The sequence below is a fragment of the Entelurus aequoreus genome, linkage group LG06, assembly GCF_033978785.1.
Source record: "Entelurus aequoreus isolate RoL-2023_Sb linkage group LG06, RoL_Eaeq_v1.1, whole genome shotgun sequence".
NCBI lineage: Eukaryota > Metazoa > Chordata > Actinopteri > Syngnathiformes > Syngnathidae > Entelurus > Entelurus aequoreus.
The window spans coordinates 7,623,901-7,644,011 of NC_084736.1; the positions used below are offsets into that span (position 1 = coordinate 7,623,901).

Here is a 20,111-nt window from a genome sequence, read left to right on the forward strand (position 1 = left end):
GTAAGGACACACATATATATATATATATATATATATATGTATGTGTGGGAAAAATCACAAGACTATTTCATCTCTACAGGCCTGTTTCATGAGGGGTTTCCTCAATCATCAGGAGATTTTAATGGAAGCATTCACATACCATGGTTTATATAGGGCACAGAATGGGTAGGTACAGGCAGGCGTAGGGGCGTGGTGATTGGCTCATGTGTCACCTAGGAGGTGTTTCCTTCTGTGACGGCATGCTGATACAATTTCGCTGCGCTTGTTGAGGGATGACAGGTCTGGACGGTATATAATAAACAGTTTGTCTTTTAAGCATAGGTTGCATCTTTTATTACCACTGTTGTAAGGTGTGCTGGATGCAAGAATTTGCAATGTTATTGAATATTCAACATTATTGTCTTTGAGATTCCAAATGTGTTTGCTGAGTTCTGTAGTGTGCCGCAGGTCACCGCCTCTGTCCATGGTGCCGAGGACAGAGCACCATCGGACGGGGGGGCGTGGCAGTGCTGACGGCGAGACACAGCTGGCAGGTGATTAGATTTCACAGGTGGTACGTGTTAATCTAATCGTCTGTTGTCTTTAACAGTAAGCGGCCGGGAGCAGGAGAAGAGAGAGGATACGGACGTGACTAAAAAGTCACGTTCTGGGGGGGAAAGACTTTGAAAAAAACCTTTGTCCATTAAAACCTTTGTTAAAAACTGCACGCTTGGCTCTTGTGCCGTGTCTTCAGTGGAACTGCTAGGAAGCGACTTCCGCAGACTACTTACTACTCTTTTAAATCCTTTGCTTTTTGCCCTCAAAGTCCTTTTTGTGTCTCGGGAAATATTCCCCGAGTTTATAAACATTAACCCAAAAAATATATATTTTGAAAAAATAGAAATATTACGGAGCCACTAAAGCAGGGGTGTCCAAAGTGCGGCCCGGGGGCCATTTGCGGCCCGCAGGTAATTTTTTGACGGCCTCACGGCACATTCCAAAAATACGATTAAAAAAACAAAAAAAACATAAAAAGTGGTATAAAAGAGCAAACAGGTGAAATGTAACAAGAGAATGTTGCAATGTTGACTCTAGTAACACAAAGCTGTCACGCAGGCTGTTTCTTTCTCTAAAAAATAATAATGAATCAAAAACAATGTTATTATGAATTATTTACCTATTCCAGGCTAAAATTACGTCACATTAAATATTCCACTTTGAAATATTTTTTGGGGAAAGTATTGCATATTTTGTGTTTGACATATAAAAACAAAGTTGTTGTTTTTTTTAAAGAAGGGCCTAAAACGAACAAACAAGAAACATAAACAACAATAAAAGTATAATTGATAGATAGATCTGAAGTTGATCTCGAGACTATTGTGTTAAAAGTTTTTTTTAAAAACTACAATTTATTTTTAACACTTTACTGAGCAGGACCCTTTTGGATCCCCAATAATTTTGTGGGACTTTTTTTTTTTTTTTAAGTGTCATTGCTCATAAAATAATAATAAATTAAAATCAATGTTGTTATGAGTTATGTTATGAGCTCCAATTATTATATAATTTTAAATATTCTACTTTAAAATTTTATTGGGGGAAAATGTTTTGTTTTTTCCATAAAAAAACAGGGTTTTCTTTGACAAAAAGGGCATACAACTTAAATCTTAAAAAAAAAAAAAATTATATTGACAGAAAGACCTAATGTTGATCTGGAGATTTAAACTTTGAATAATAATAATACTAAATAATGACACATTTTTTATATTTTTTTTACCTAAACCCTTTGGGGTCCCCGGGAAAAAGCCTAAGTGGAGGCCTAAATGTATATTTTTTATACATATATTGTATTGGTTTTTAAAATAAAAAATATCAATATGGCCCTCAGTGGAAAAAGTTTGGACACCCCTGCCCTAAAAGGACATGGGGGACATTTTTTTTAAATTATTTTTAAAAAATTTTTTAGACATGTATCTCGTACGCACGAGAAACGATCTCGTGCGTACAAGAAACTTTTTATAAAGTTATAAAAAATAAAAAATAAATGTCATTATTTTTTTTATTTTTTAGACATGTATCTCGTGCGCACGAGAAACTTTTTATAAAGTTATAAAAAATAAAAAATAAATGTTATAATTTTTTATTTGTTTTTATTTTTTAGACATGTATCTCGTACGCACGAGAAACGATCTCGTGCGTACGAGAAACTTTTTATAAAGTTATAAAAAATAAAAATAAATGTTATAATTTTTATTTTTTATTTATTTTTTTAGACATGTATCTCGTGCGCACGAGATACATGTCTAAAAAATAATAATAATAATAATATTATAAAAATAAAAATTTCCCCCATGTCCCTTTAGGGGCTCGGTAAAATATCAACATATCACTGAAAATGATTTTTTTTGGGGGGGTCAACAGCCTTTGGGTGCATATGTCAGGGGTCACTAAAAATGTGACCTCTGACGTTGTGGTTCATCAAAAAAGGGCGTAATATTAGGCTAAAGGCCAAGGCGCTCCAGTTCTTTGCTTTGTGCACTGGCACAAAAAAAGGCGCTTTCTCCAAAACCGTTCCCACAAAGTTGGAAGCATGGAATTGTTCAAAAAGGACTTTTGGCCTTTGGTCATTTCCAGGAGTTATCTCACCCTCTGAGAAGTTTTTGCTAATGTTTTCCAATGTTGTAAAAAAATGTGTAGGAATAAATATTACATTTCAACATTTCTGTCAACGAAGATTTGCGTCAGCCTGCGACACACATGGTCATTTTGATAGTAGGCTAATGTAGCTAATATAGACACTTACGTCATGTGTTGCCATCGTTATAACACTTATATAAGACTTTTAAAGTCATTTTGATAGTAGGCTAATATAGCTAATATAGACACTTACGTCATGTGTTGCCATCGTTATAACACTTATATAAGACTTTTAAAGTCATTTTGATAGTAGGCTAATGTAGCTAATATAGACACTTACGTCATGTGTTGCCATCGTTATAACACTTATATAAGACTTTTAAAGTCATTTTGATAGTAGGCTAATATAGCTAATATAGACACTTACGTCATGTGTTGCCATCGTTATAACACTTATATAAGACTTTTAAAGTCATTTTGATTGTAGGCTAATATAGCTAATTAGACACTTACATCATGTGTTGTCTTCATTATAACACTTATATAAGACTTTTAAAGTCAGTTTGATAGTAAGCTAATATAGACACTTACATCATGTGTTGTCTTCATAATAACACTTATATAAGACTTTTAAAGTCATTTTGATAGTAGGCTAATATAGCTAATATAGACACTTACATCATGTGTTGTCTTCATAATAACACTTATATAAGACTTTTAAAGTCATTTTGATAGTAGGCTAATATAGCTAATATAGACACTTACATCATGTGTTGCCATCATTATAACACTTATATAAGACTTTTAAAGTCATTTTGATAGTAGGCTAATATAGCTAAGTAGACCCTTACATCATGTGTTGCCATCATTACAACACTTATATAAGACTTTAAATTTTTTGCCGCTCTAGACAGATTACTTTTTTGTATTTGTGGTCCAATATGGCTCTTTCAACATTTTGGGTTGCCGACCCCTAGGGGCTAGGGGCTCGACGATTGGCAGATAAATATTGACGTTTGTATTTCCTGTATCATCAGAAAAATCATTAAATTCTACACACAACGCAGAGGAAGAGAACACCGGTTGCACACGGACTACTCTAAAGCGTAAGGCTGAAATACTACTTGATCCCACCTGATTCAGTGGGTGCCGGGCTGATGGCGGCCAGCATCTCCCTCTCCTTCTCGTAGTCCATGCGGCACAGCAGCTGGCCTTCCTTCAACACGAACTCGTCGCCTCGCTGCAGCCGGCGCTCGCACTCGCAGCAGCTGAAGCAGCCCAGGTGGTACACCTGGCCCAGCACGCGCATGATCAGCTCCGAGCGGCCGATCCCCTGCAGGCAGGCGCTGCACTTCCTCACAAACAGCCTGAAACACACACACACACACACACACACACACACATTCTTGTATTATTACATTCTGGACACCGAAAGTCGTATAATCAGCTGTTCGTTTTTTTTCGGGGATGAATAGGGAAGTCCTTCTTTTGCTACCGTCATGTTTTATCATATATGCACCTGTCAATGCTTACTTTTGTATGCACATCAAATCAACAAAAAAATCCTGACTTTGGAGCAATGTTCACAGACTCTTTATTAAATGCAATGATTTTCCGTATTAGGACCAATGATTTTCGGTCCTAACTTGTTCACCGGTCCTCGTATGGACGGTACTTGTTGATGTCTCAAGAAGGGTGGCAATACAAGAACACACACACACACACACACACACACACACACACACACACACACACACACACACACACACACACACACACACACACACACACACACACACACACACACACACACACACACATTCTTGTATGTGTTACCTTCTGCCAATGCCTTTGCACCTGTCAATGCTTACTTTTGCATGCACATCAAATCAACAAAAAATCCTGACTTTGGAGCAATGTTCACAGACTCTAGTATTTGACTCTCTATTAGATGCAATGGTTTTCCTGTATTGGGGCCATGATTTTCGGTCCTAACTTGTTCACCGGTCCTCATATTGACAGTATTTTTCCTTGTTGATGTCTCAAGAGGGGTATAAATACAAGAACACACACACACACACACACACACATTCTTGTATGTGTTACCTTATGTCAATGCTTACTTTTGTATGCACATCAAATCAACAAAAAATCCTGACTTTGGAGCAATGTTCACGGACTCTAGTATTTGGCTCTCTATTAGATGCAATGGTTTTCCCTAAGGGACCATGATTTTCGGTCCTAACTTGTTCACCGGTCCTCATATTGACAGTATTTTTTCTTGTTGATGTCTCAATAAAGGTAGCAATACAAGAACACACACACACACACACACACACACACACACACACACACACACACACACACACACACACACACACACACACACACACACACACACATTCTTGTATGTGTTACTTTCTGTCGATGCCTTTGCACCTGTCAATGCTTACTTTTGTATGCACATCAAATCAACAAAAAATCCTGACTTTGGAGCAATGTTCACGGACTCTAGTATTTGGCTCTCTATTAGATGCAATGGTTTTCCCTAAGGGACCATGATTTTCGGTCCTAACTTGTTCACCGGTCCTCATATTGACAGTATTTTTTTCTTGTTGATGTCTCAATAAAGGTAGCAATACAAGAACACACACACACACACACACACACACACACACACACACACACACACACACACACACACACACACACACACACACACACACACACACACACACATTCTTGTAGGTGTTACCTTCTGTCAATGCCTTTGCACCTGTCAATGCTTACTTTTGTATGCACATCAAATCAACAAAAAAATCCTGACTTTGGAGCAATGTTCACGGACTCTAGTATTTGGCACTCTATTAGATGCAATGGTTTTCCCTAAGGGACCATGATTTTCGGTCCTAACTTGTTCACTGGTCCTCATATTGACAGTATTTTTTTCTTGTTGATGTCTCAATAAAGGTAGCAACACACACACACACACACACACACACACACACACACACACACACACACACACACACACACACACACACACACACACACACACACACACACACACACACACACACATTCTTGTATGTGTTATCTTCTGTCGATGCCTTTGCACCTGTCAATGCTTACTTTTGTATGCACATCAAATCAACAAAAAATCCTGACTTTGGAGCAATGTTCACAGACTCTAGTATTTGGCTCTCCATTAAATGCAAAGGTTTTCCTGTATTGGGACCATGATTTTCGGTACTAACTTGTTCACCGGTCCTCATATTGACGGTATTTTTCCTTGTTGATGTCTCAATAAGGGTAGCAATACAAGAACACACACACATACACCTACACACACACACACACACACACACATTCTTGTATGTGTGACCTTCTGTCAATGCCTTTGCACCTGTCAATGCTTACTTTTGTATGCACATCAAATCAACAAAAAATCCTGACTTTGGAGAAATGTTCACGGACTCTAGTATTTGGCTCTCTATTAGATGCAATGGTTTTCCTGTATTGGGGCCATGATTTTCGGTCCTAACTTGTTCACACCTCCTCATATGGACGGTACTTTTCCTTGCTTGTGTCTCAAGAAGGGTAGCAATACAAGAACACACACACACACACACACACACACACACACACACACACACACACACACACACACACACACATTCTTGTATGTGTTACCTTCTGTCAATGCCTTTGCACCTGTCAATGCTTACTTTTGTATACACATCAAATCAACAAAAAAATCCTGACTTTGGAGCAATGTTCACAGACTCTAGTATTTGGCTCTCTATTAGATGCAATGGTTTTCCATATTAGGACCATGATTTTTGGTCCTAACTTGTTCACCGGTCCTCATATTGACGGCATTTTTCCTTGTTGATGTCTCAAGAAGGGTAGCAATACAAGAACACACACACACAAACACACACACACACACACACACACACACACACACATTCTTGTATGTGTTACCTTTTGTCGATGCCTTTGCACCTGTCAATGCTTACTTTTGTATGCACATCAAATCAACAAAAAATCCTGACTTTGGAGCAATGTTCACAGACTCTAGTATTTGGCTCTCCATTAAATGCAAAGGTTTTCCTGTATTGGGACCATGATTTTCGGTACTAACTTGTTCACCGGTCCTCATATTGACGGTATTTTTCCTTGTTGATGTCTCAATGAGGGTAGCAATACAAGAACACACACACACACACACACACACACACACACACACACACACACACACACACACACACACACACACACACACACATTCTTGTATGTGTCACCTTCTGTCGATGCCTTTGCACCTGTCAATGCTTACTTTTGTATGCACATCAAATCAACAAAAAAATCCTGACTTTGGAGCAATGTTCACGGACTCTAGTATTTGGCTCTTTATTAGATGCAATGGTTTTACCTAAGGGACCATGATTTTCGGTCCTAACTTGTTCACCGGTTCTCATATTGACAGTATTTTTCCTTGTTGTTGTCTCAATAAGGGTAGCAATACAAGAACACACACACACACACACACACACACACACACACACACACACACACACACACACACACACACATTCTTGTATGTGTTACCTTCTGTCAATGTTTACTTTTGCATGCACATCAAATCAACAAAAAATCCTGACTTTGGAGCAATGTTCACGGACTCTAGTATTTGGCTCTCTATTAGATGCAATGGTTTTCCCTAAGGGACCATGATTTTCGGTCCTAACTTGTTCACCGGTCCTCATATTGCCTTGTTGATGTCTCAAGAAGGGTAGCAATACAAGAACACACACACATTTGCATGTAAAAAACCAGAGTGGCATGAAGGCCAAGGAGCGAAGGTGAGCTAATTAAAGATGGCGCACATTTCAATGATTCCTCAGATTAGCATGGGCTCTTAATTAAAGGCCGTGCGAGCATCACCCAATCCACAGAGCAACAAGGTGAACATCTGCTATTGTACGAGCGTTCATCGCGTGCTGCAGTTGCGTCCTCTCGCCAGTAGGTGGCAGTAGTGAACCTGTGACTGAAGAAGCACTTTCCTCTCCAAGTCAAGATGAGATGATTTTTAATGAGGCCTGTCAATATCTATCTCAAAGATGACAAAGACCGACTTTTTCCTCCACCTCTTGATTTCCAGCCTCACCATCACTACACACACAAAGCGCTTCGTTCCCCGCCATTAAATTCCTCTCAAATCCCTGCTCTTGCACACACACACCCTTCACACTCCTTCCCTGCCCCCTTCTTGCCGCTTTCTGCCAGCATTCCCAGTTCTCCCTCACGGCCTCCCAGCCTGACTCCCCCAGTTGACTGAAACTAATAAAGACGGGATTAATTAGATTGTTGTTTAAACAGTGCGATGGCCAGACAGACGCTGTCAACTCATAACCAGGGATAGAGGATAGCATGGGGTTAATCTCTCCACGCTCACTTATGCACACACATATAGGCACTCACACACACATCTGCACACACACACACACACACACACACACACACACACACACACACACACACACACACACACACACACACACACACACACACACACACACACACACACACACACACACACACACACACACACACACACACACACACACACACACACACACTCTCAAGTATCAATACCTACTCATAGAGCATTATTCCATACATTTGTGCTCAATCTGTAGGCCGACCTTGCATTTGTTTACACCAAAAGGGGGACATTTAACTATGAAAATATGGAGAAGCTGCTGATGGCGTGCCCAAAAATAAGTGGACACAACTTTTTTTTGTTAAATAGAAGTATGACTCACTTTGGTGAATACATTCTTTGATTTCATTTCATTCTTAAAATTTATTTATTCGTTTATTGAATTTTTTTTAAGTTAACTTTTCATTTATTTAATTGCTAACCTTAATTATTTTTTTGTTTTGTTTTTCATTTTATTATTTTTTTATTTTTTTAATGTCCTGTCCAGCTTCTCAGGCAAATCATATAGTTGATGTAGATGCCCATATCGGCTGTTCAGATTTACTTTACAAAAGAGAAGTGTAGGATACTTCTCTTGTTGCCTTATTTGTATTTGACTTTATTAAATGTATTTATATGATCATTTGGTGCAGCCGGGCTGGCTGCACCAAATGTTTTGTTTTTTAAATACATTTTCTATTTATTATTTTGGAGATAATTGTTCATTACATTTTTTCATTAAGTTTGAAAACATTTTTTGTATTGTATATTTATTTATTAATTTTTCTTTAGACCCCGAAAGGGACAAGCGGTAGAAAATGGATGGAGTTTTTTCTTTAGTTCATTTATTTATTTTAATTCATTTTGTAATATTTTATATGATTATTTTATTTATATTAATTTGGTGAATGCATTCTTTGATTTCATTTCATTCTTAAAATGTATTTATTCATTTATTGAATTGTTTTTTAATTAACTTTTAATTTATTTGATTGATAACCTTAATTGTTTTTTGTTTTGTTTTTTAAATACATTTTCTATTTATTATTTTGGAGATAATTGCTCATTACATTTTTTTCTTTAAGTTTTAAAACATTATAGTATTGTATATTTATTTATTCCTTTTTCTTCAGACCCCGAAAGGGACAAGCGGTAGCAAATGGATGGATTTTTCTTTAGTTCCAGAAAAAAACTACAGACCAAGTTTTTGTTTGATACCGTCACGGCATTATTGTGTAGACTTTGAAACCGAAATACCGTGGTATCTACAAAACCGTTACACCCCTACTGATTAATACTTGCAAACATAATAAAATATCACTTACTGTACAATGTCTGCTGATGTTGACATAGCCACATAAGCTAGTTAGCTCTCTCTGATCACGGCGCAGCTAGAAATAGTTCTAAAATTCTGTAATTCAAAAAATAATTACAGTTACCTTTTTAAAGGGGTACTGTAATTTTGGGGGGAACTTTGCCCTTCATCCACAATCCTTCTGTGACACAAAAGCACATGTCTTTCTCTTTTCTGTGTGTTCTAAATAATAATAAAAAAAAAATGCTAGCAAGACACCACTAACAATGCAGGTAATGGGTAATTAACTTTTCCAAACTTCAGTAACTAGCTCACCTCTCACTCGCGGCCTGGGATTGTCTCTGTGTTGCTACGCCAGAAAAGTAGTTCCTCTACGTTAGCTCTCACAATAACAAGGTGGCAATAACTTGGTTAATATGCGCGTCACGTTATGTAAATAAAGCGTTTTTTGTTTTTTTTCATGTATTTGTTGAGGGCTTTAGATGAATCTCCGTTACCTGATTGGTTAGACGATTCTTTCCAACACTTTTTCACAATTTAGAACGCACAGAAAAAAAGACGTGCGTCAATGTCTCACACCGGGATTGTGAAAGATTGGAAAAGTTACGTTTTCAAGAGCAAGTCTTTCACAATTTGCCAGCCCAGGTGTGCCATCTACGCACCTGCCGCTAATCTCGAAACCGGTCCTGGCACACCCCGCTTCGCTGCAGGTCCGCAGGCCACACTGAGTAACAACAATATGAACATCACACAAGGGTTAAGCCCCCCCAATTCCAACCCTTGATGCTGAGTGCCAAGCAGGGAGGTAATGGCTCCCATTTTTTTTTATAGTCTTTGGTATGGTTTGAACTCTCGACCTACCGATCTCAGGGCAGGCACTCTTAATGGTGAATATGTGTTCCCCGTACTAAAGTTTTACCCATCATTTCAACACAGGAAGTGCACTGCAAAAAGTCAGTGTTCAAAAACAAGAAGAAAAAAAATACAAAAATGAGGGGTTTTTTATTTGAACTAAGCAAAATTATCTGCCAATAAAACAAGAAAATTTGGCTTGTCAAGATTTTCCAAAACAAGTAAAATTAGCTAACCTCAATGAACGCAAAAATACCTTCAAATAAGTATATTCTCACTAATAACAAGTGCACTTTTCTTGGTAGAAAAAAAAGAGACCTTTTTGCTCAATATGTTGAAAAATATTCTTAATTTAGGTAAATGCTAGTGCCATTATCTTGACATAATGATATGCGCTCGGCATTACATTTCTTGAAACCAGCAAACTTATACTAAAAACGAATTTATTGTTCTTAATGGAAAGGCAACAAGGCAAGTGCTTGTTACTCTCGGGGTCTCCTAGCCGCTCAGGCAAATCATATGGTCTAAAAATGCATTTTTCCATCGACAACATGACATCATCGCGCCAAGTGCGTGCTCTTTCAGTCAATTAGTGCAGTGGTGCCCAACCGCCGCGGACCGATTGGTACCAGGCCACGCAAGAAATAAAAATAAAAATAAATAAAAAATAATAAATAAATAAATAAATAATTGTTCTTTTTCACAATATATACATTATATATCAATATAGATCAGGGGTCACCAACGCGGTGCCCGCGGGCACCAGGTTGCCCGTAAGGACCAGATGAGTAGCCCGCTGACCTGTTCTAAAAATAGCTCAAATAGCAGCACTTACCAGTGAGCTGCCTCTATTTTTTAAATTGTATTTATTTACTAGCAAGCTGGTCTCGCTTTGCCTGACATTTTTAATTCTAAGAGAGACAAAACTCAAATAGAATTTGAAAATCCAAGAAAATATTTTAAAGACTTGGTCTTCTTTTGTTTAAATAAATTCATTAATCTTTTTACTTTGCTTTTTATAACTTTCAGAAAGACAATTTTAGAGAAAAAATACAACCTTAAAAATGATTTTAGGATTTTTAAACACATATACCTTTTTACCTGTTATATTCCTTCCTCTTCTTTCCTGACAATTTAAATCAATGTTCAAGTAAATTTATTTTTTTTATTGTAAAGAATAATAAATAAAATTTAATTTAATTTTTCATTTTAGCTTCTGTTTTTTCGACAAAGAATATTTGTGAAATATTTCTTCAAACTTATTATGATTAAAATTCAAAAAAATTATTCTGGCAAATCCAGAAAGTCTGTAGAATCAAATTTAAATCTTATTTCAAAGTCTTTTGAATTTCTTTTAAAATTTTTGTTCTGGAAAATCTAGAAGAAATAATCATTAGTCTTTGTTAGAAATATAGCTTGGTCCAATTTGTTATATATTCTAACAAAGTGCAGATTGGATTTTAACCAATTTAAAACATGTCATCAAAATTCTAAAATTAATCTTAATCAGGAAAAATTACTAATGATGTTCCATAAATTCTTTTTAAAAATTTTTCAAAAAGATTCGAATTAGCTAGTTTTTCTCTTCTTTTTTTCCGGTTGAATTTTGAATTTTAAAGAGTCGAAATTGATGAAAAACTATGTTTCAAAATGTAATTGTCATTTTTTTCGTGTTTTCTCCTCTTTTAAACCGTTCAATTAAGTGTAAATATCATTAATTATTAATAATAACATAGAGTTAAAGGTAAATTGAGCAAATTGGCTATTTCTGGCAATTTATTTAAGTGTGTATCAAACTGGTAGCCCTTCGCATTAATCAGTACCCAAGAAGTATAGCTCTTGGTTTCAAAAAGGTTGGTGACCCCTGCTATAGATCAATACAGTCTGCAGGGATACAGTCCGTAAGCACACATGATTGTATTTCCTTATGAAAAAAAACAAAAAAAACAAAAAAAAACAAGCTAGGCGTCTGGCATCACAATGCAACGAGGAGTGAAATATTTTGGTATGCAGGAGGCAGACAGAGGGAGTGAACCGGGAAGGAGGAGCCAGGGATGGGAAACAGAAGTGTTGTCACTCCCTGACTGAGCGTCAGGAAGGTGTTGCTGCACATTAGAGCTCCAAATCTGTGATTCCATCCCCGACGCAGCTGCCGCGGCTAATCTCTTCCACTCCATCTGCCAGAAACCCCCGTGCCCAAATTCCCCAAATGACTGCATTGTTAAGTCGCCGTCAAACAGTGGCGTCTACCTGCCAGGCGTACCATCCATTGTGGCACAGTTGCCATTACACCGGATCGCTCTCGGCTGGAGTCTTCCATGGAGTCTTCCCCGTCCAAACGCTTCCTTTCACCCGGGCAACAAAACGCTCCAGATTGCTCCACGTGAGTCTGTCCGTGTTAAGTCCCACATTCCCTAAATAGGGGTGCACGCAGCGTGGTGGGAATTTACTCAGCGCGGCAAACGGAGGCAACTTGGGGCAACTGCTACAGCGGGGGTCTGTAAGTAGATCAGCTTAATCCCCCCCCTAATAGAAGTATCATTCACACGGGCCCTGACCCGCGGCCACGCTCGGGATTCTAACCACGATCCAGAGAACCTGTTCACATCAGTATTTAGTAGGCTTGTCAAGGTCAACATGTACAAACCCCGTTTCCATATGAGTTGGGAAATTGTGTTAGATGTAAATATAAACGGAATACAATGATTTGCAAATGATTTTCAACCCATATTCAGTTGAATATGCTACAAAGACAACATATTTGATGTTCAAACTGATAAACATTGTTTTTTTTTGTTGCAAATAATCATCAACTTTAGAATTTGATGCCAGCAACACGTGACAAAGAAGTTGGGAAAGGTGGCAATAAATACTGATAAAGTTGAGGAATGCTCATCAAACACTTATTTGGAACATCCCACAGGTGAGCAGGCAAATTGGGAACGGGTGGGTGCCATGATTGGGTATAAAAGTAGATTCCATGAAATGCTCAGTCATTCACAAACAAGGAATGGGGCGAGGGTCACCGCTTTGTCAACAAATGCGTGAGCAAATTGTTGAACAGTTTAAGAACAACCTTTCTCAACCAGCTATTGCAAGGAATTTAGGGATTTCACCATCTATGCTCCGTAATATCATCAAAGGGTTCAGAGAATCTGGAGAAATCACTGCACGTAAGCAGCTAAGCCCGTGACCTTCCATCCCTCAGGCTGTACTGCATCAACAAGCGACATCGGTGTGTAAAGGATATCACCACATGGGCTCAGGAACACTTCAGAAACCCACTGTCAGTAACTACAGTTGGTCGCTACATCTGTAAGTGCAAGTTAAAACTCTCCTATGCACGGCGAAAACCGTTTATCAACAACACTTAGAAACGCCGTCGGCTTCGCTGGGCCTGAGCTCATCTAAGATGGACTGATACAAAGTGGAAAAGTGTTCTGTGCTCTGACGAGTCCACATTTCAAATTGTTTTTGGAAACTGTGGACGTCGTGTCCTCCGGACCAAAGAGGAAAAGAACCATCCGGATTGTTATAGGCGCAAAGTGTAAAAGCCAGCATGTGTGATGGTATGGGGGTGTATTAGTGCCCAAGACATGGGTAACTTACACATCTGTGAAGGTACATACAGGTTTTGGAGCAACATATGTTGCCATCCAAGCAACGTTACCATGGACGCCCCTGCTTATTTCAGCAAGACAATGCCAAGCCACGTGTTACAACAGCGTGGCTTCATAGTAAAAGAGTGCGGGTACTAGACTGGCCTGCCTGTAGTCCAGACCTGTCTCCCATTGAAAATGTGTGACGCATTATGAAGCCTAAAATAGCACAAGGGAGACCCCCGGACTGTTGAACAACTTAAGCTGTACATCAAGCAAAAATGGGAAAGAATTCCACCTGAGAAGCTTCAAAAATGTGTCTCCTCAGTTCCCATACGTTTACTGAGTGTCGTTAAAAGGAAAGGCCATGTAACACAGTGGTGAACATGCCCTTTCCCAACTACTTAGGCACGTGTTGCAGCCATGAAATTCTATGATAATGCTTATTTGCAAAAAAAAAGAAGTATTTTCTCAGTTCCAACATGAAATATCTTGTCTTTGCAGTCTATTCAATTGAATATAAGTTGAAAAGGATTTGCAAATCATTGTATTCTCTTTTTATTTACGAATTACACAACGTGCCAACATCACTGGTTGCGGGTCACCCACATATGCGGTCCTCTCCAAGGTTTCTCATAGGTTTTTCCTTGCCCTTATGTGGGCTGTGTACCGCGGATGTCGTTGTGGCTTGTGCAGCCCTTTGAGACACTTGTGATTTAGGGCTGTATAAATAAACATTGATTGATTGATTGACAACTTCCAACTTTGTTCGACATTTGAAGTTGCACAAAAAAGGGTAACTTTTGAATGTAAGCTAACGTTTATTGGCATAACGTTACATTAGTCAATGTATCACACACATAACGTTACATTAGTCAATGTATCACACACATAACGTTACATTAGTCAATGTATCACACACATAACGTTACATTAGTCAATGTATCACACACATAACGTTACATTAGTCAATGTATCACACACATAACGTTACATTAGTCAATGTATCACACACATAACGTTACATTAGTCAATGTATCACACACACAACGTTACATTAGTCAATGTATCACACACATAACGTTACATTAGTCAATGTATCACACACATAACGTTACATTAGTCAATGTATCACACACATAACGTTACATTAGACAATGTATCACACACATAACGTTACATTAGTCAATGTATCACACACATAACGTTACATTAGTCAATGTATCACACACATAACGTTACATTAGTCAATGTATCACACACATAACGTTACATTAGTCAATGTATCACACACATAACGTTACATTAGTCAATGTATCACACACATAACGTTACATTAGTCAATGTATCACACACATAACGTTACATTAGTCAATGTATCACACACATAACGTTACATTAGTCAATGTATCACACACATAACGTTACATTAGTCAATGTATCACACACATAACGTTACATTAGTCAATGTATCACACACATAACGTTACATTAGTCAATGTATCACACACACAACGTTACATTAGTCAATGTATCACACACATAACGTTACATTAGTCAATGTATCACACACATAACGTTACATTAGTCAATGTATCACACACATAACGTTACATTAGTCAATGTATCACACACATAACGTTACATTAGTCAATGTATCACACACATAACGTTACATTAGTCAATGTATCACACACATAACGTTACATTAGTCAATGTATCACACACATAACGTTACATTAGTCAATGTATCACACACATAACGTTACATTAGTCAATGTATCACACACACAACGTTACATTAGTCAATGTATCACACACATAACGTTACATTAGTCAATGTATCACACACATAACGTTACATTAGTCAATGTATCACACACACAACGTTACATTAGTCAATGTATCACACACATAACGTTACATTAGTCAATGTATCACACACATAACGTTACATTAGTCAATGTATCACACACATAACGTTACATTAGTCAATGTATCACACACACAACGTTACATTAGTCAATGTATCACACACATAACGTTACATTAGTCAATGTATCACACACATAACGTTACATTAGTCAATGTATCACACACATAACGTTACATTAGACAATGTATCACACACAGTAACGTAACGATAGACGGCGGTCAGCAGCACCGCGTATTTTAGCCTCCTACAAAAAGACAAACAGTCAAATAAAGGTCAGTTAAAATGTACACTATACTTAGAATATGTGTACATATTGCATAGGGCCCTGACATCTAAAAAGTACAACTCTGTTCATTGTTATGTTCGTGTATTTGTTATGTTTTTCATGTGTACGCACACATCAACACACATACAGTATGAGATGAGATCAACGAGATAAGGTAAGAACAGGATAGAAAGTGCTGTAGAACTAGTTACAATGCAATATGCCATGGAAATACAATGTTAAAGGCCTACTGAAATGAATTTTTTTTATTTAAACGGGGATAGCAGATCCATTCTATATGTCATACTTGATCATTTCGCGATATTGCTATATTTTTGCTGAAAGGATTTAGTAGAAAACATCGACGATAAAGTTCGCAACTTTTGGTCGCTGATAAAAAAAGCCTTGCCTGTACCGGAAGTAGCGTGACGTCACAGGTTGAAAGGCTCCTCACATTTCCCCATTGTTTACACCAGCAGCGAGAGAGATTCGGACCGAGAAAGCGACGATTACCCCATTAATTTGAGCCAGGATGAAAGATTTGTGGATGAGGAATGTGAGAGTGAAGGACTAGAGTGCAGTGCAGGACGTATCTTTTTTCGCTCTGACCGTAACTTAGGTACAAGCTGGTTCATTGGATTCCACACTCTCTCCTTTTTCTATTGTGGATCACGGATTTGTATTTTAAACCACCTCGGATACTATATCCTCTTGAAAATGAGAGTCGAGAACGCGAAATGGACATTCACAGTGACTTTTATCTCCACGACAATACATCGGTGAAGCACTTTAGCTACGGAGCTAACGTGATAGCACCGTGCTTAAATGCAAATAGAAACAAAAGAATTAAGCCCCTGACTGGAAGGATAGACAGAAGATCAGCAATACTACTATTACTTCTACTATCAGGAGACACCGAACCAAACACTGGACCTGTAACTACACGGTTAATGCTGTGTCGCCTGTCGAAGCCTAGCAATGCTGTTGCTAACGACGCCATTGAAGCTAACTTAGCTACGGGACCTCGTCAGAGCTATGATAAAAACATTAGCGCTCCACCTACGCCAGCCCTCATCTGCTCATCAACACCCGTGCTCACCTACGTTCCAGCGATCGACGGCGCGACGAAGGACTTCACCAGATCATCGATGCGGTCGGCGGCTAGCGTCGGATAGCGCGTCTGCTATCCATCTCAAAGTCCTCCTGGTTGTGTTGCTGCAGCCAGCCGCTAATACACCGATCCCACCTACAGCTTTCTTCTTTGCTGTCTCCATTGTTCATTAAACAAATTGCAAAAGATTCACCAACACAGATGTCCAGATTACTGTGGAATTATGTGGTGAAAACAGAGCTTTTTGTATTGGATCCAATGGGGTCCGAATACTTCCGCTTCAACCATCGATGTCACGCGCATACGTCATCATACACAGACGTTTTCAACCGGAAGTTTAGCGGGAAATTTAAAATGTCACTTTATCAGTTAACCCGGCCGTATTGGCATGTGTTGCAATGTTAAGATTTCATCATTGATATATAAACTATCAGACTGCGTGGTCGCTAGTAGTGGCTTTCAGTAGGCCTTTAACACTTCTGTACAAATAAGTACAGTTGCACTTGTTTGTTCAAATGTGTTTATTCTGTAAAGGAATGAGTTAAATGTTTAAAAGGACTGGTAAATTGTGCTATTATGAAGTGCAATGTCAGCACTTTTCCCCCCCCTGCAATTTCAAATGCACTTGTTTTAATAAATAAATAAAGCGTTTTAAAAGCATACACAAAATGTGTAAATATATTAGTCTGTGGTTAAAAGGACTTGAAAGGACTCGAAACTCAAAATGCAGGACTTGGCACTTGACTTGAGACTTTCCAGTCTTGACTTTGGACTTCACTCGGGACTTGCCTGTCTTGACTCGGCACTCGAGGGCAAATACTTGAGACTTACTTATGACTTGCAAAACAATGACTCGGTCCCACCTCTGCTAAGTGATATTTTATTATGTTTGTCGGCTCTCGTGAAGTCCGCAGTGAGTAGTAATCAGCAGGGGTGTAACGGTTTTGTAGATACCACGGTATTGCATAATGCATGCCAACCGATTAGCATTAGCGATTTTACATGGCGATGTTAACAACCTCCAAATTTGGCACGTCACAATAAAAACATCTGCGGTGTGTGAAAGTAAAAGGAGGGCACAAGGTGTTACCGCTGCTGTTAAAATGAGTGTTAAAAGGAGTTACCGTATTTTTCGGACTATAAGTCGCAGTTATTTTCATAGTTTGGCCGGGGGTGCGACTTATACTCAGGAGCGACTTATGTGTGAAATTATTAACACATTAGCGTAAAATATCAAATAATATTATTTAGCTCATTCACGTAAGAGACTAGACGTATAAGATTTCATGGGATTTAGCGATTAGGAGTGACAGATTGTTTGGTAAACGTATAGCATGTTCTATATGTTATAGTTCAGGGGTCGGCAACCCAAAATGTTGAAAGAGCCATATTGGACCAAAAATACAAAAACAAATCTGTCTGGAGCCGCAACCAATTAAAAGCCATATTACATACAGATAGTGTGTCATGAGATATACATTGAATTGAGATGACTTAAAGGAAACTAAATGAGCTCAAATATAGCTACAAATGAGGCATAATGATGCAATATGTACATATAGCTAGCCTAAATAGCATGTTAGCATCGATTAGCTTGCAGTCATGCAGTGACCAAATATGTCTGATTAGCACTCCACACAAGTCAATAACATCAACCAAACTCACCTTTGTGCATTCACGCACAACGTTAAAAGTTTGGTGGACAAAATGAGACCGAAAAAGAAGTGGCATAAAACATGTCCTAGAAAGTCGGAGAAAGTTATACATGGAAACAAACTAAGGTGAGTTCAAGGACCGCCAAAATTAGTAGGACAAAACGGCGCTCGCCAAATACTCGAATCAGTGAAGCATGTTTAATACAAACAGTGTGCTTTATAACAATTAGGGAGGTTTGTGTCATGTTTGTCCTCATACAGAAACCATATTAAAACAAAAAATGTATATTTTTTCCCCTCATCTTTTTCCATTTTTCATAAATTTTTGAAAAAGCTTCAGAGAGCCACTAGGGCGGCGCTAAAGAGCCGCATGCGGCTCTAGACCCCCGTTATAGTTATTTGAATGACTCTTACCATAATATGTTACGTTAACATACCAGGCACGTTCTCAGTTGGTTATTTATGCCTCATATAACGTACACTTATTCAGCCTGTTGTTCACTATTCTTTATTTATTTTAAATTGCCTTTCAAATGTCTATTCTTGGTGTTGGCTTTTATCAAATAAATTTCCCCAAAAAATGCAACTTATATATGTTTTTTTCCTTCTTTATCATGCATTTTCGGCAGGTTCGACTTATACTCCGGTGCGACTTATACTCCGAACAATACGGTACAAGGAAATATCAAGCATCAAAAGACACGAAGAAGGCTTTAACATGGTCCTCGCTTAAAACCTGGCATGTCGTGCTTGAGGACTGCGCGTGAAGGACTGGCAGACGACTTTGAGAAGCTTCTCGGAACGCGGCGCGCTCGGAATGGTGGCGTTTGCAGAGGGGTTAGAGGCCAGCGCTAATTACAAGCTGGCCGATTACGAGATGAAAAAGTGTCTGCGCCGCCTTGTCAGCCCTTCTAGCTGTGTTGCGACACAATCTTTTGTCATCTCCCTAAGCTGTGTTGTGAGCTATTGCTACACACACACACACTTACACACACACACACAATCATTTCATAAATATGCCTCATGCACGCTTCCATAATTATCACAATAAATATTTAGAGTACAGTAGCATGCATGCATCATTTGGAATGTTCCCATATATATTCAGGATTGATCATCTCGTATTAGAAAAACAACAAATGATATGCAACACTTCTACTTTTAAGTCACTTTAGTATCCATCTTTGTGTGTGTGTGTGTGTGCGTGTGTGCGTGCGTGTGTGTGCACGTTGGGCGGATATTGCTCTGTGAAGCAAAATGGCTCCGAGCCAAGGTTC

At 38.4% G+C, this 20,111-nt stretch overlaps 1 protein-coding gene across 1 annotated transcript in view; it reads right to left on the bottom strand.

Annotated features, from left to right (window-relative positions):
* The window catches only part of lmx1al (LIM homeobox transcription factor 1, alpha-like), a 69,421-nt gene that overhangs the window by 7,571 nt on the left and 41,739 nt on the right, over positions 1 to 20,111 (bottom strand). Inside the window, exon 4 of the mRNA XM_062049930.1 lies at positions 3,748 to 3,980. Coding sequence (XP_061905914.1) covers positions 3,748 to 3,980 — 233 coding nt within the window. The remainder of the gene's footprint in view (positions 1 to 3,747; positions 3,981 to 20,111) is intronic.